This window comes from Cataglyphis hispanica, chromosome 23 (assembly GCF_021464435.1).
Source record: "Cataglyphis hispanica isolate Lineage 1 chromosome 23, ULB_Chis1_1.0, whole genome shotgun sequence".
Taxonomy (NCBI): domain Eukaryota; kingdom Metazoa; phylum Arthropoda; class Insecta; order Hymenoptera; family Formicidae; genus Cataglyphis; species Cataglyphis hispanica.
Window position 1 is genome coordinate 357,240 of NC_065976.1, and position 17,705 is coordinate 374,944.

General features: G+C 33.8%; 2 protein-coding genes across 5 annotated transcripts; one reads left to right on the plus strand and one right to left on the minus strand.

The window, feature by feature from the left end:
* The first annotated feature begins 2,637 nt into the window (after positions 1-2,637).
* LOC126857934 (zinc finger and SCAN domain-containing protein 12-like) lies at positions 2,638-8,388 on the plus strand. Of its 3 annotated transcripts, none has more exons than XM_050607848.1 (5): positions 2,638-3,250; positions 4,403-4,583; positions 4,695-4,967; positions 5,057-5,239; positions 5,450-8,388. In XM_050607848.1, exons 1-5 carry the CDS (start codon positions 3,086-3,088, stop codon positions 5,818-5,820), a joined length of 1,173 nt encoding a protein of 390 aa, XP_050463805.1. In that variant the 5' UTR covers positions 2,638-3,085; the 3' UTR covers positions 5,821-8,388. The 3 variants fall into 3 exon arrangements, with proteins under 3 accessions (XP_050463805.1, XP_050463804.1, XP_050463806.1); XM_050607847.1 differs by having other exon boundaries at positions 2,647-3,250; positions 4,256-4,583; XM_050607849.1 differs by lacking the exon at positions 2,638-3,250 and adding an exon at positions 3,261-3,588 and having other exon boundaries at positions 4,256-4,583.
* On the minus strand, positions 8,127-17,412 carry LOC126857943 (S-adenosylmethionine synthase). Of its 2 annotated transcripts, none has more exons than XM_050607875.1 (9): positions 16,788-17,412; positions 14,259-14,336; positions 13,724-13,846; positions 12,060-12,172; positions 10,884-11,027; positions 10,275-10,493; positions 9,968-10,150; positions 9,665-9,798; positions 8,127-9,477 (listed from the first exon to the last, which is right to left on the minus strand). In XM_050607875.1, exons 1-9 carry the CDS (start codon positions 16,900-16,902, stop codon positions 9,372-9,374), a joined length of 1,215 nt encoding a protein of 404 aa, XP_050463832.1. In that variant the 5' UTR covers positions 16,903-17,412; the 3' UTR covers positions 8,127-9,371. The 2 variants fall into 2 exon arrangements, with proteins under 2 accessions (XP_050463832.1, XP_050463831.1); XM_050607874.1 differs by lacking the exon at positions 12,060-12,172 and adding an exon at positions 12,981-13,093.
* Positions 17,413-17,705: the final 293 nt, after the last annotated feature.

Sequence of the window (17,705 nt, forward strand, 5' to 3'; positions counted from 1 at the left end):
AATTTTTCAGATTTCTTATATTCTTTTTTTTTTAATTTAATACTTTTCTCAAATTTTCACGCGCATTATATTGTGCCAATGTATTATTCTCTATTGCATTTTTATAAAATATATACGAGAAGTTCAAAACTTGACAGAGAAAGGTCAAGACGTATATCATTTATGAATCATTTTTGAGTATTTCAGCATTTTCGCAAGTATATCAAAACATGAGAAATTCGTACCAATTTACATATATTATGTGCAATTAAAAACTTTACCGAGAAAATGCGATGAAGCTTTTCTTGAAAGAGGAGTGCAAAACAAACAAGACTTTTCCGGAGATTACAATGAAATTTACCGAATTCCGCAAACATCAAAGAAAAAGGAAAAAAAAACTTGAAAATAGATTTTGTTACTCGAAATTATTCGTTATTGACAAATTTCTTAATTAATATTGCATGCAAGCATAGTAAATCCTACTTCATTTGTCCATATTTGTATATACAGAGTGATTATTTTATATAGATTATTTTCCAAGAGATCTTGTCCAATGATCGATATCTAATGATAGCATTCTTTATCCTGAGCGATGAGATAAAAGAAACGAAAACAATTATCTATCCACATTCGATAAGTTCTATCCGTAATACCTAGTGCAATTTTGTCGAGAATACTACGCCATGGAATTGAAAACGTGCCAGCGTTCGCAGCCGGTAAATCGTATGCTTTGTGTAATCTATCTCGCTAATGCAAATAAAAATAAATCAGACTAAAGTGCTTTGGCGTTGTACTTTACCTTGTTTAAGTTGTTTCTAGGCAAAATGCGTTTTCACTTTGTTGGAAAGTACCCGGCATTTATTAAATCAATTTCTATAAAAACATACATAAAATTATAATCAATATCATGACGATGCTAGTCAGTAATCTATACTTATGAGTAAACTAATAGTATCAATAATTAAATAAAATTTTGACTAGATTTTATAAAGTTGAAAATAATTTTAACCATAATTTATAGATATAATGTAAATTCATAATAAATAAAAGTTCCCGAAATATATTTCACATGAAACCATCTTATTTTTAAAAGATATTTTGGTTACTAATATTGAAAATAAATATTTCTTAAAATTAAAGAATTTTTAAAATCTTTAAAAATAAAAAAAAAATTTTTTCGTCATTTTATATTCCACACATTGCTTATTGAAACATCTTCGTTTCAGTATATCCAAAAATATTTTTATCGAAAGCTATTTTTATCGAAAGTTATTTCCGAAACAGATGTTCGCAAGGAGTGTTTCAAACCGATAGATTCCATTTGAAAACGTTACTTTCTCGAGAGCAAATTTCTACAGCTAAGCTTTAAATAATTCTAACAGTAATTAGTATGAGAGTTTTATAATTTCGTTATCGCATATGTCTCTTCGAGATATTTTTCTTATCATGGCAATAATTACCATAAACGCCGATATATAATATTATCTTACCGCTTGCGATATAATCGATTATGAAAGCTGCTAATGAAATGGAGTATTTATTGTCTTATGACGTTATCGCTGTATGACTTTGATCTCTGCATTACCGTCTTTGGAAAGAGATCGGCGCCTGTAACCGCGCAACCAGTCATACTGTAGTAGATTCTTGTGGCCATCTTCTGTACATTAATATAATTTTGTAGCATGTCCCAATTATTTTATGTTCACGAAACCCTGTTACAGAAATAAAATTATTATTGTTAGTTGTTCAAAAAGATATTTTTAGATTATGTCCAATTATTGAATTAAATGCATATTTTATGAAACATTGTGATGCATTTTAATTTTAGAAATAGCTTTTTGAAGAATGTATCCAAAATAAAAGATTGACCTTCCATTTCAAAGTACTTTTTGCAAACATTTCTGTTCAAAAATAGAGTTTCCGATAAAATATATTGAAATGCATAGAGATATTTCAATATAGAAAACAATGTGACGAGAGAAAAAATACTCTATATATGAACTTATCTTCTCTCTTTTTCACTTTTAATTTTCTTTTTTTCTACTCTTTTAATCTGTATTATATTTCTATAAAACTCTATTTTGATTACAGTTTACGATATTTATGCCTTTTGCTGCAATAACAAATAATACGTATTTCAATGGAGAGAATAGAAAGATTCGATGAAAAAAAAAATCAATCGAAACAATTAATTTTTATATATAACTCGATTCAGCTCGATAACGAAGAGGACTTGGAACTGCGTATCGGCCATGAAATATATTTCACCGGCGCGAGAGAGAGAGAGAGAGAGAGAGAGAGAGAGAGAGAGGGAGAGAGAAAAAGCGGATTAAACTCTCAACGAAGTCCGTCGATATTTATTATATCGAAGAATGTAACGGAATTATGCGTGTGACACGTTCCTCATTTCCCACAGGTACATCTTCCGATTTCTAGCGTCAAAGGTTAGAGAAGAGGGAAAAAAAAGGTCGAAAAGAAATATGTAAGAGCCGTTTATCGGGCACGAGTTGCCGAAGTCGGCACTTGGGCACCGGATGAAGGGGTGAGGTCAGCGAGGCTCGCATTTCCCGCCGTTGGGAAGAATGGAAAATCAATAATCGCAATCGCCCTTACCGACTCCCGCGCGCGCGGCAACGACGCCATTTGCCCCACTGCTTCTTCTTCCCCGTCGTCGTCATGCCGTTCCAGCGAGGGATATCATCATCATCGCTCGCTCCGTTTTTCTCCCGCTCGCCATTGCGTCGAGTACCCATCTCTCTTCAGCTCGCGTGCAAATATGGCGTCCACGTCGAGCGATCCACCGACGTCGGGGACGCGCAGTGCTGCCAATTCGCCGACAGCGCCGCTATTGACGGACGACCGCCATTATAGATTCCGTTGTGAGTGACCGAGTCTCAGCGTTGGTGATCGCGAACTTCTTACGGAAAACTCCGTCGCGTTTTCGACATTACGCTCCGTCGTGCACTTGCCGCAAATTCGAAAAGAAGATTAGAGATAAAGATAGAGATAGAGAAGAAGGAAGAGAGAGGCTACAGAGAAAAATTAAACAGATAGATCGTCGAGAGGTGCGGAAACGTACGGCTCACCCACGGCCGGAAAAGCAACGATGAAAACGTACAGCAGGAAAAAGGGCGACAGCCCGAGCAATGTGATCATTCATGTGAATGAGCTGTGCCGACTGTGTTTAGGCAAGGAGGAGGAGATGGTGCCGATCTACGACGACGAGACCGTGCCGTTGCCGCTGCGTATACTCGCCTGCGTCAACATCGAGGTGAGTTTTCGCGATCGTCCGCGAAATTCTACGTCGTATTCCATTTGCGATGATAATCAGCCGGGGCGGCTGATCGAAAAATAGGAATCTAGTTTATCTCTCCGCGCGCACCGTACGGCGTCCATTCGCATTATCTCCCTACCCTCCACCTCCACCTCCTCCTCCGGTGTGTCCTTCGATGTGAGCGCGTACACCGATCCAGGGCGATGTATAGATTTCGTATACATATGTATATTTACACAAAAAGAGACGCGTACACACATACGATACATCAATGAAACGATGTTGCGCGAAGCAACTACCGGCTTTACCGAGTTATCGACGAGCTGTAGTGATAGGTACGTCTCTTTACGATAGCTCCGTCTCATTGCAGAGACCTAGACTGCACCGAGGATTCTGCGTTCGTTTACCTTACGGATTTATAGAAATCTGTAATAGTACGGATACATATAACGCTGCGTCCCGTTGCTCGATGCTCGACGTTATAAACAGATAATTGTGGCGCCCTTTACGATGTAATAATTGCGAGCCACTTTTTTTCAGCTGTCAATGTTCAGATTGTCGTTTTTCAGATGTCATTCAGCTCAATGTTACGCGATTTTCCTATGAATGACGATCTCTTGACAGAATATAGAAAACAGAGGATTTTCTCTCTCTATATATATATATATATATATATATATATATATATATATATATATATATGGACAAATCTGAAATATTAAACACATAATAGTTAGAAATATTAGATTATAATTTCTGTATGAATATTTAATTAAGATGTTAATTGAAATATTAATTTCTTCCTTCTCTATGTGCTCTTTCTTTTATTAAGATCATTTATTATTACATTTTTTAAGTATATATTATATATAGAAATAAAATGAATGTATTGATTTAAATGTACTGTTAATATATAAATTAATATTCTATGTGTTATATATATATATATATTTTAATATAATTATAACTGAAAATGATAACTTTATGATATTAATCTTTTAGGTCTACGAACAGGATGGTTTACCTAACATGATATGTCATCCGTGCAAATATCAATTAGAAAAATCTTATCAATTCAGAAAAAAATGTCAAGCTGCAGATGTCAAACTCAGAAAACATATGAAATTAATACAGCAATTGACTGGACAGGACGAAGAAGGCGAAAACCAGGATAGCAACAAGGACGATTCAAAGGAATCCACTACTGGCAAATCTAAACAAGTTAAACAATTGTTAGCTGATCTAGTTTCAACCAAAGGTGACAGTAGCCAAGCAGATGGAGATCCAATTGAAGTGACAGAGGAGGAGCTTGTCGGCGGATACATCTTGGGTATGTTTCTTAGTACTGAAAATTAATTAGAATAATATATTTAATTTTTATATATATATATATATATATATATATATATATATATATATAATTGTAATATATTATATATAGGAATGAATTCCGAGAATCCAGAAATGGAGGAAAGTGTTTCGGAGGATCCAGAAAACATTACATTGGTACCACCCGAGGAACGAACTGCTAAGGCTAGATGCACAATCAGAACAACGCGTATTAAGCAGGAACAAGAGTCCGAAGATGAAGCCGAAGAAGTGCAGAGAGCAATCGCAAATGCAGATCACAAAAATGTTTACATGATGGAACTTACTAGCAACAATTCCACTCAAGGAGAATCATTGAAACTGCAGCCTATGGGTGACACAATAGGTAAGAAACACTTTAAGAATATGTTATCTAAAACAGAGAAAGAATTGCATAATTAAAATTGATATAAACATTACAATTGTATTGTACAGTTGATGCAAATCCAGAATTGAAGGTGTTCAAATGTGATAAATGTCCGAAAGCATTTACCCGCAGAATAATGCTGAAAAGTCATCAGTCTGTACACTCCACACAGAGGGGTTTCACATGTCAAGCTTGTGATAAATGGTTTCCGACAAGATCCGCGCTCGTGAGACATGAACGTACACATACAGGTTAGTATTGCTTCATATTAATAATACATTTCATATGCATTTATTGAGAAAATTTTAATTCCTTAGATAGATTCCTTAGATAGATTTATATCTTAAAATTTTTTAGTGATATACAGATAATTGATACATAAATACAAGTATATATCTATACTTATTAAGATTATACTATAGAAACGCATGTGTGTGCGTTATTTCTATTTCTGCTTGCAGGCGAAAAACCATTTGGTTGCAATATCTGTCACCGCGCTTTCGCGCAGAAAGAGATTCTATTCCGCCACTTGATGACACACTCTGGTCAAAAACCCTTCCAATGTCAGCACTGCGAGAAGAGCTTCACACAGCGGGAAGCTCTTAAGGTGCATATGCGTCGGCATCAGAAGCTGAATCCGAATGATATCCAGCTGCATCATTGCCAGCTCTGTCCAAAGGCGTTTTGTCATGCATCAGGTCTTAGTAGACATTTGGTCACGCACACTGGCAGAACATACAAGTGTGTTGAGTGCGAAAAGTCTTTCACTGATAAGAGTTCGTTGCTAAGACATAGTCGTATCCATGCGCCCAAGAAAATCATAGCAAATTGAGCAATGAACTTTTGTTGTTCAATTTGCTATGATTTTCCTGGGATGTTCTGTGGATACGAAAATATTTCTTTAAAATTGACAACCGGAATTAGGCTTCCAATTAATAAGAAAAATCTGCAAAATAGATTTGCAAAGAAATTATGGTTATTTAATTGCAATGTAAGTACATTTCATCTTAGAAAGCATTACATTTTTTTTATCATGGTCATCCTTGTATAATTGCTATAAGAAGTTTGCAATTTGAAGAACAGAATTTTATCCAAATAATATTTTTGTGTATATATATATATATATATATATATATATATATATATATATTCATATTCTTTCAAAAATATAAAAAAGTATATGTACTTTAATATATAATGAATTTGGTCACCTACGCTACATTATACTGATGCATATTGAAAATTGCTATGTATGAAATTATTTTAATACACAGGCATAGTATAAACATTTTGACGAATTTTAAATACCCATATTATCGTCGTTAGTTAATAAAATATTCATCGTCAAAGTGCTTATATTGTATTCTTGTAGTATTGTATCCCTTAATACAGCAGTCTTCAGTGTACATTTGTATAGTGCAGATGATTAAAGTTGCTATGTGATTTTTCACAAGGAATCTTCAAATATCAAGAAATGTTAAATGCAGTGTCGAATAAAGTAAAATCGGATACAAGCCTTAGTAACAACTAAATATTTCAATTACTCTACTAGTTTTTTGTGCAATATATACAAGGGTGATTGAAATAAACCTGTTTCATTTTAAGTTCTGAACATTCATTTAAACGATATAGTTCTGCTTTTACAAGAATGGATCCATACTACAATTTATTATATTTTAAGTCGCATATAAAATAAATCTGAAATTACTAAATAATTGCAACATATTAAAAGTAATGTTATACAGTCGAATATAGCACATTTAGCATTTTTGGTACATTATTAAATGCATTGATATATTATTTAGTTTTCTACTTAAGGCAGCAATATATATTATATATTATAATCTTGTATCTCATTTATTACATTCTTATAACTATAATTTTTTATGCATAAAACGTAAGTTTATCTTCTATGACTCCTTATCATGTATGTTTATAACAATTCATAATTGTTGTATATAGTTTTAAATATAAGGATATATATATATATATATATATATATTTCATATTGGAATTTATTTCATCTATAGATGTACACATACACTCACATACACACACGTATAAATCACTCTTTATATATTATTTCTATAATTTTCTAAATCCATATAGTGTTGTGTTAAAAAAATATATATAGATATTATAGAATTTTGTATAAACAGTAAGAGGAAGAAGAGAATGCCTTTTTTTATGAATGTAAGAATATTCTTCTTTGAGAAAAACATTTTTAATTATAAAAGAAAATTATATATAAAATAGATAGAAAAGAAAAAATTTTATATATTATAATATATATGAAAATAAGTTCCACTAATGAGGATACATATATATTTTATTTAAAGCTGTCTTACTGGGTGATATGCATACCTATAATATTTTACACTTTAAAAGTATTGCTATAATGTAGCAAAATGCGCAATATAATATGAAGGCTACTTTGATTACAGAGATTATATATATTCTACACTTTTTTGTAATTATTTATACATTTCGTTATATCATCAAATACTGAAGAGTGATACTCATTACGTGTAAATGCATATAAAAGTTGCTCGCTACGTCACGTAATATATGTAGCCAGTCGCAGTGTCTAGTGCAACAGAGCTCATATTGAAAGGAAATGTTTACAGAAAATGCAATATTGGTCTATTAGATGCAAATTCTATGTTACTGGGAAGATCGAGGAGTCAAATGTAGAGAGAGAAAGAGAGAGAGAGAGAGAGTATATAATAAAATGAATGACAGTAAATGTTTTTTTTATTAAAAAATCCGTTTTATTACGTGTTTTTCTTTTACGATATTTTTTGTGCACTATTACATATATATATATATATTGCCGATATTATAATTTACGTCGCATATCGCACACATTAATTCTGACAGAGACTAAATCTTTTTATACAATTTCTCTATATTTGTTTCCCATTAAAATCTTCGATAATGTCGGACAAATTGTACCAGTACCAAAAACAATTAAAAATTCTACATTTTTGAGCTCCGTCACACGATCTATGGCTGGATCTCTATCAGGATCTTTTTTTCTTTTAATATTTGCCGCTATAATTAATCTACTTAGTTAAAACTGAATAGCAAAGAGGGAAATGACCACATGATAACATGATATTTAATGAAACAAACACATTCGTGCTATACCATATATTCACGCGCACTATAAAGTGTTTTAACAATGGTTTCTCTCATCGGTAATGTATTGATCGGTCCGATATTATATGTCGCAACTATACCGTGAAACTTTCGAACATAGCTTCTGAACACAAGCATCATTTCCTGCTTTGCTATGTACACTTTTGCCAAAGACACGTCATTGTTCTCAATTTATATTTTCTGACATTTTTACCGCTTTAATGATTGTAATAATTAAAATAAAGATACGTACACGAAAGACCGATCATGTATGTATGTGTATGTGTATGTATGTGTGTATATATACATACATATATATATATGACGCTAATTGTCGAAATAAAATAAAAAACGCAAACTTATCGAGATTTGCGATTTATATTTTCGGGCATCTGGAAATTAGCTTACTGTGATCAGATCGGAGCATCGAACTTTCATGTACGTGTGAATGATTACTAGAGCATCGTGCTAAAAAGCTATGAAACTACAGTTGCATTTTTTAATCTGAAAATTCGTATCAATGTAACGCCTGTTCAAATGTTTTTTTTATTACAGCTGGGAAGATATTTGCTCGCTCTAATAGTTTTTACTTTTTTTTTTACTTCCACATCATGCATTAGCGATAAAATCATAATCTGGGTATGCCAGATTGAATTATCTAATTGAACGTTAAAGAAAGAAGTTGTTAGGATGTGAACATGGGTTTATAACAATATGGGGCTCCATAATAGATTCAGTACCTCTTTCCCCGCGCGAATATATTTATTGTACCTAGGATGGTTGTTTAACCGTGTTATTGAGAGGCATTATCACCCGAAAAACCAATTCTGCGAAAAGTGAAGGAAGAAATGACTGTTCACATCCGCGTGTCGGAATATGAACGAGAGATTTGTACTATATGTCTGTCGTCATAATAATATATATGTATACAATAACCCCATATATTCTCCACGGAACGAAAAAAAGAACTAGAAAAAGAATCCTCCCCCCTCTTTGCCCTCCAGTTTTTGCTACTACTAATATATTGGCATTGAGAAATCGATGGACTCGGTAATTGCGGCATAGAGATCGAAAAGGTCTCGGGCGACATTTTTGTCATTTGATATAACACGGTTACTGAGAAAGATAGAGAGAGAGAGAGAGAGAAAGATAGATAGAGGAAGAGATAGAGAAATAGAGACGTTTTATCGGATGTCTAATTAATCGAAAAACGCCGAAGCCAACTTAAAATCTACTCTCTCATCAATCAAGAATCAATTTTTTTGGTTGCTCCCATGTGAAACCATCTCGTCCGAAATGACCATATGTACTGGTTTGTTGGTAAATAGGATTGCGAAGATTCAGCTCCCTACATAAGAATACAATTATATACCTTTAATTATAATTTAAAATATTTCTTTTATATTTTGCTTATTATCGATAAAATATCCTACGATTCACCGTGATATATGGTAAGACATATTGAAAAACAATATTTACAATAACAAATTGTTTAATATATATCGATAATAAAATATACAAAAAAATATACATACTTGACAATCTTTCCCGGTCGCAGATCAAAGTTTTTGTTCACTATGTCTAAAAGCTCATTCTGGGAGCGTGTGGATGTGCCATAATCGAACACTGTGATCGACAATGGTTCTGCTACTCCAATGGCATAAGAGACCTAACAATAATTGCAAATATATTCTCTATATCAATAAAAAAGCTTAATTGTTATTCTTTATATATAAGATTTATCACATATATAATCACACATAGAATTTTGCATTGAAAAAATTTTTATATAGATATTTCATCAATTACAAGAATATCTTAATATAAGTAAAAATTACCTGTACAAGACAGCGCCTGCAGAGACCGGCTTTTACCAGGGATTTTGCGACCCATCTTGCGGCGTATGCAGCTGATCTGTCCACCTTCGTAAAATCTTTACCGGAAAATGCACCACCACCATGCGCACCCCAACCACCGTATGTATCTACGATAATCTTTCGTCCCGTGAGACCAGCGTCACTCTAAAAATTTGAATAAGGACAAATGTATCAACTTTTTGCAAAAAAAATGTAAATTTCATTGAGATTTTGCTAATATTAATATTATTTACATTGTGTAATATTTAATTTGAAACTTTGGCAATACCTGTGGTCCACCAATAATGAACAATCCGCAAGGATTCACGTGAAAGACTGTTCTGTCGTCCAGGTATCTTGCTGGTATCACTTCTTTGATAACTTTCTCCATGATTGCTTTGCGTAATTCATCTAGACCGATTTTTTCGCTATGTTGCAGTGATACCACAACAGTATGAACTCTTATAGGTACGCAAGCTCCATGATCCATAATATATTCACAGGTCACCTGTTGTATATGTAATTACACACTTTATAATTATATTACACTAATTCAATATTATAAAAAATATCGTCAAAATATTATTTAAAAATTAATGGATTATTCTCAGTTAGATATTGACATCATGGCACTCAAGAGTAGCAAATACTCATAAATTCATCATTGAATAATCACATTACTGTATGTAAATCTTTTTCTTTATAAGTCAAGATTTTCAAATGTAATAAATATCGGGATCGACCCGGAATCGAACCGGGATTTTTGAATTTGGAGACAAATGCTTTGACCTATGAGCCAGCGATTCCACACATCAATACTTTTATTTGCTCAACTATTTATCGTCAGATGGCTCAGCGCTTATGAATTAAGATAAATAAGAAAAGTATTGAATCAAACCTGCGTTTTTGAATCTGGACGAGCCCACCATAATTCGCCACTTCGTCTTAATTCGGCAATTTTTTGATTTAATTTATGCGCCAATACGACCGTCAACGGCATACATTCATCAGTTTCATCGGTTGCGTATCCAAACATTAGACCCTGATGGAAGAATTTGAGTTATTCCAGCTAAAATTTATGAGACATAAGCTTGAAATGCATCAAACAGATACTACATTGTACATATAATCTTAAGTATGTGAATACGTTTTTCAAAATCAAAGCACAGTAGTACATTTTTGTGCATAAAATAAAAGAAAGCTTATTATAACTTAAAATTAAAAAAATCTCAAAATAAAGAATAAATTACTACATGTATACTAATATTCATGTAGTATTATATATGTGCAGCTGTAAAGAAGCAATAAATCTAACATGCAATAAAAAGTGCCACATAGAGCAGAACAGTAATAATATAAATATAGCAGTAGGGAGAGATAATTATTAATAATAATGCTAAAGTTTAGTTTACAAGCTATTTACAACTTGCACTTGTTAACTACACAGCTATAACATTTTCTTGTTTAATTACATAATTACACATACTACCTAATAAATTCAGATTATGAAGGTTGTGATCTTATAGTTATGAGATGGAATCTTTTGTTTTTTCATACATTATACTCTTCAAATTAAGGTGTGATCGGTTAACGTTAAGAATGGTTCGAAGATCGAAAGATTAAGATCGAAGTGGTTATTCTACTGGGAATATTATCGATCTACAGTGTAGTGAATAGAAACATACATGTAGTGTGTAGAAACATACAAATATTTTTAAATACGCATGAAAACTTATGTACACATACATTTTATACATTCATTCAGTTTTTGCACACTCCCTACATCTCAGATACATATTTATAGTGCATTCACAAATGCAATTATGATGATAACGCGATAAATATGTGAAGAACATGTAGTATGTCAGTCGCACCATTTTTATTTCTACAGTAACGAAACAAAGACTAGTGGGGATTGATAAGTGAAATATAAAAGATAAAGTAATAAATGTTATATGTACAGAGCTACTAAAGAAATATGCTTAGTAGCACACAGGTAGCGAACAATAAAAAAGAAGAAAACCGCAGACAAAGAGAAGAAAGAAAAAGTTTAACAATGGGAATGCTAATTGACCTGATCTCCTGCTCCCACTTCCTCGTCGCTACGGTTTTCATGAACGCCTGCCGCGATATTTGGTGATTGAGCATCGAGCGCCAACAGAACATTGCACAGCTTGTAGTCAAAACCTGCAGAAATCATCATAGTGCGGTAAGACAAAATTATTCGCTACTGTTTCACGCGTCGGCGTCCTTCTTCTATATCAGGTCCCCTTTTACATCATTTTTCAAGCAAAATTCCGCCGTTCCGATGTACCTCGGGATTTTTGTCAGGCCACGTCAATCCTAATATAATCCTGGCTTGATTAAAACTAACGAATTGTTCTTTGCGTGTACAAGTTCGGATATGAAAATGATTGAAATATTGGAGATATTGAGTAAAAAAATTCTTTGGAAGATTTCGCGAATCTCGTATCCTTTTTTTGCGCAGTTTTTTTAGGACATATTTTTTATATATATATATGCATTTTTTTAATATTTGCACATATATCCGAACATAGTACATGCAATCTTATTATTTTCTAGACACGATAGCTAATATCGGCACTTTGTTGGAAACATATCCTAGTGCTTTAATTGTTATTTATTTCCAAGATATTTCTGTCAAATAAAACTTTTTTTTATATACACTCTTAATGTGCAAAATATTGTGCATAATTTTATTTAACATATTTTACTTTGATATCCTGCACACATTCGTAAAGTTTAGATATTTGCAGGTGCTTGCATTTTTACCTGCGCATATGTACACACATACACATATACACAAAGATATAATACACACTCTGTCATACAAAATAGCAAACAGATTTTAAAAACGCGTCTAAAGTTTTGAGAATGACAGGATGGAGAGGAATTAAGAAGCAAGAACAAGAAAGATCGTTGACATTAATTTTTTTGGCTGTTCTGCGGCATGGGCTGAGAATGGATTATGTACCTGATCACCTGCACCCACGTCCATGTCTTGCCTGTCTGTATGGACACCATCCGCGATATTTGGGGATTGTTGTTCGATCGCCACCAAAAGGTTCAACGTACGCCAATCGAATCCTGCCACGATATGCTTACGTTACACAGTCTTTACGCATTTCTTTGTATGATCTTTTTTTCCGAATAATAATGAGCAGGATATACGAATTATCCGATCGATCAAGGCAATCCAAGTCAAACATCTCAATACATACACAAAGTTTTATCTCGATATCAATAATTATCAATAAAATTTAAAATATTTACTACAAACTTATTAAATTTGTGGCAAAAATCGTATCTGATGTTTGGCGCTTGAATCTCTTGTGCCATAGATCGATCGTGTATTTGTATTACGTTTGATGAAAGAGAGCCAAATGAGACAAATTTTAATAAGGACGAGGGAGCTGGCATATATTCAGCCACAGAGCATGCATGTGTTACTGTTAAACAATAAATGTTGATTTCTCTCGTGAGTGTAGGAGTTCTAATATTTCACGCGCAAATATACATAATTAATATCCAACAAAGTGTCAGAAACAATCGAAGGAAATACTAGATGTGCATTATCAAGATTACGGGTACATATATATACATATATATATATATATATATATATATATATATATATATATATATATGTGTGTGTGTGTGTGTGTGTGTGTGTGTGTGTGTGTGTGTGTGTGTAATGTAAATTAGCAATTATTATACCTTTTGAAGAATCGTCGTAACCAATGTGCTTTACTGTATCTCGAACAATCTTTTGATAATCCACTACAGCTTTCGATGTAATTTCTCCACACAGAAGTATCATCCCGGTTTTTGTTACAGTTTCTATAGTAAAGAAAAAAAATCGTTAATACTCGATGAATCTTTTTGTAATACTAAATATTTATATTATGTAGTAGAATTATATTTAATGCAAAGATAATATACAAAATATTATATTTTATATTTTAACATTATATTTTACTAAAGAAAGATGATATACATTTGAAGAAAATCATAATATCAACGTTAAGATAACGATATTTTGGAGAGAAAATTGTTTTCTTTTTTGAAAAAATTTTCAAAATCTTAACAATTTAATTATTTATTTCAACAATATAAATGTAAAGCAATAAACGCAACAATCGTCAGTTCCGGCTTCAAACTAGTTCAGGGTTGAATAAACTATTTATAGATGTTATAATACAAATATATGTTCGAGTGCTTGAAGAAATTAATACTGCTTAGTTGAACTTACCACATGCTACTTTAGCATTGGGATCTTGCTTCAGATGTGCATCCAAAATGGCATCGCTTATTTGATCACACATTTTGTCTGAAATATAATATAAAAAACTTTTATAAAATTATGTTATATTATTAATAGAAATTGAAATTATTTTGCAAAGAATTGAATGTGAAAAGATTATTTTTAAATCCTTTTTAAAATTTGTTAATTTTTAATTTTGAGCCGTAACGTAAATAAGCCGTACCTCAAGAAATATAGATAACTTATTATTATAAATAAAAATTACATAATTGAAAAGGAATAATTTAAAATTTTAATATATGTATCGATATAATACGAATAATTCAGATAAACTTATTATAAAAAAAATAATGATGCAATAGTAATTTTGTTGCCCTATATCTCTATCATAATTAGAATTATAATTAAAAAAAAAAAAAGTAATGAATCTCGCGCTAATCTGAGATTAGTTAACCTAAATCGCTCACGAGACTCATGCTGAACTTTCTTTCTTTATCTTTGTTATAATTAGAGCCGTGATGTAGTAAGGATAAAAGAATAGTAGTAAGCACATAGAATTAGCAATATACAAAAATACGCAAGAATCAATTATATTAAAGATCATCAGAAAATATGAATTAAATAAAAAAATATAGGAAATCTAATTAAATAAAGATTTTCAAGAAAGTTTGCAGTTAAAATTACACACATAAGATATTGTTAAACAAATTCACGAATAACGCTGCGATTTTTCTAAATTATCAATTATCAAGGATTCTTACGAGATAAATATTTTGAACTGTAATGTCAGAAGCGAAGAAATTTACGCGAGAGTAATTGTTATATATTCCTTGTAATATAAATCACATGTATACAAATAAATTTTTATAAATAAAAATATTTCTATAGAATAAGTAATGATAGAATGCTGTAACTTTGCATTACTTGTATAAAATTGCATAATTTTTAAATTTTCTGATTTGTAAGACGATATATTTATTTATGTTACCCTTTTTGTAATATAACGTCAGAAATGAATGAAGGAAAATTAAGCTAATGATATGCAATTATAATTTAACCATACGCGAGTGAATTATCAATAAGATTATTTTAATATCATACGATATTAACTTATATTTGTAAACTTTATTAGCATGACTTTCCTCATTTCTGAAGTTATATTTTAAGAAGAGTAATGTAAATAAGTATATATAATCGTTAAACTGTAGATATAATATTTATCATTCTCTTTCTCTCAACGGTAAATAATAACATTGAAAGAGTAGAAAAAAAGAAAGATATAAAGTAATAACAAGAAAAAAGAATAAAGAGCAATAAGCGGCAGTTTGTTGCGAATTTTGTGATCGGCAGGGAGCATTTAGAATTTCGATGGTTAATTTTGTTAAAAATAAAAAATATTATTATAATGAGAATAAAAAAAAAAAAAATACGAGATATATTTTATGTGTGTATAATGTGCGTAATATAATTATTGGCAAGAAAGATTAAAAAATGAGTGATTTATTATAATTGAAATATCGCGATTCAGCCTCAGATAGATTATTTATTTTGACAAAAATTCGTTTTCAAGAGAAATCTTGTTGAAAAATAACACCCGCTGCTATTAAATCATCTGATCAAGACAATAGAATGCTTTGATGCAATTACTGTCAAATGTTTCGCATTTTTCCTAAAAAAAAATAATAATGATTTCGGAGCAATTGGTCTTCCAAAAAAGAAGAGAGTACAATTGAAGAAAAGAGATATCTCGGTCTGGGTTTTGAGAATAACCAGAGCAGCTAAGGCGGATAAGACACATTCGATGCGCAACCGGCATCTATCTTCGGCCGATCACGTTAATTCAACCGCGAGCGAATGGTGTTGATCGCGCTGCGATCGGAGCGAGCACATGGCGACAGCGCGGTTATCGTTCGACACTCGCGGCTAACAATGTAGCCACCTCACGAATCTCCGATCGTGAGCGTGCGCGCGCAAAATTGCCGATTTTGGCAGCGAGAGAAACGAATCGCCGAGAGAACCGGCCGTCGAATTATTCGACGAATGAGCCATTTGGTGGAAGCGAGACAGTCATTTTGCGATTCCGCTTCGTTCAACTACTAACTACTACTTGCGCGCGCGCGCGCGCGTGAGACCGACGCCTCTTTCTAGAACATAACCCCGGCCGTCCATCACTACCGAGCAGGACGATTAACGTTAGTTGGCCGAAAGCCAAGACGGAAAAATTGAGAAGGATCAATCGAATAGTTGCGATTAGCGTACTAAGAGCAAAGGAAAAGGTAAGGATAGGGAAAGAGCGTGACACGCGTGTCTATATACACGCGATTACGAATATGATATTTTCTATGGCGGCATTACGCGACACGGTGGTAGCAAAGCCGCGGGGTTCAGAGAGAAAGAGAGAGAAAGAGAGGGACAAGAAGAAATCGAAAAAGCTTTGACCGATATAGTGCAGGGTCACTAACTCGCTGGGCTCCGAGAAAGGGGTTGGCCGCGGAAAGATGCGGGGATCTCGCTCACCTGGGTGTCCCTCACCGACCGACTCTGAGGTGAAGAGAAAAGTGGTGTCCTGCTGTAGCTCGGGCGGCGCGTGGCCATTCGCGTAACCGTTCATGTGATGCGCGGTCTCCGGCATTTTCCTGCGTTTCGGGGTTGTCGCCGTCGTTGTCGTCTCGTAGCCGATCCCACCCTCAACAGAGAGACAGAGAGAAAGATAGGGAGAGAATCCCACGTAGACACCGTTGAACTTCTTTGTCGTTTAGCCTGTCTGTTCCTATTGAGTTCTCTCCACGTGCCTTCTTGTCGCCGTATAAGGTTTTACTCGCGCTTCGTCGCTCCCGTAGGAATTACTGTCGCTGCGCAAACCGTATACGAATCAGTTTCTTCTTCACGATGCGTAATTTACGCTGGAGACCGAGAATTTTTTGTGTTTCAGGATAGACGCGAGCGAACGACAGCGTGTGTGAGATGGGGAGAACGGGATCGGATCGCGAGCGAACGAACGAACGAGACCTGCACAAGCACACGGCACACTGCGTAATGATCGGGATCGGGGAACGACGGAACGAACACGAGCGAATGGACGAACGCAGAGACGAACGCGCCGAACGGCCACGGCGCGTAGCGGAAAGTGAAAGAGGTTCGCCGCGCGTTCACGTCCGCTATTTATAATCTCGGCGTGCCTGCCTGCGCAATCAGCCGGTTCCACGGTCACGTGACACGTCTGTCAAATCGGCGCGGAATTCGACGAGTCACTCGCAACTTGCTTGCTAGCGGAGATCCGTCGTGGCTCTTGTGTCGTCGTGTCTGGCCTCGTGGCTGTTGCTCCACTTTGTCCTTCGTTCATCCACGTGCTCGAAGCCTGTTCTTCTGCAAAAAATACTGTGCTTCATGCAAATGAAGTATGCGAGCGTTTGTACAAGATTAATCAAATCGGCT

Excerpts from the sequence above, each read along its gene's own strand:
- LOC126857934 (XM_050607847.1), top strand. The coding sequence starts at position 3,086 with ATGAAAACGTACAGCAGGAAAAAGGGCGACAGCCCGAGCAATGTGATC. Across the intron at positions 4,968-5,056 it reads GCCTATGGGTGACACAATAG|TTGATGCAAATCCAGAATTG; the intron begins GTAAGAAACACT and ends TGTATTGTACAG. Across the intron at positions 5,240-5,449 it reads ACATGAACGTACACATACAG|GCGAAAAACCATTTGGTTGC; the intron begins GTTAGTATTGCT and ends TTCTGCTTGCAG.
- LOC126857943 (XM_050607875.1), bottom strand. The coding sequence starts at position 16,902 with ATGCCGGAGACCGCGCATCACATGAACGGTTACGCGAATGGCCACGCG. Across the intron at positions 13,847-14,258 it reads CAATGCTAAAGTAGCATGTG|AAACTGTAACAAAAACCGGG; the intron begins GTAAGTTCAACT and ends TCTTTACTATAG. Across the intron at positions 12,173-13,723 it reads TTACGACGATTCTTCAAAAG|GTTTTGACTACAAGCTGTGC; the intron begins GTATAATAATTG and ends TGATTTCTGCAG.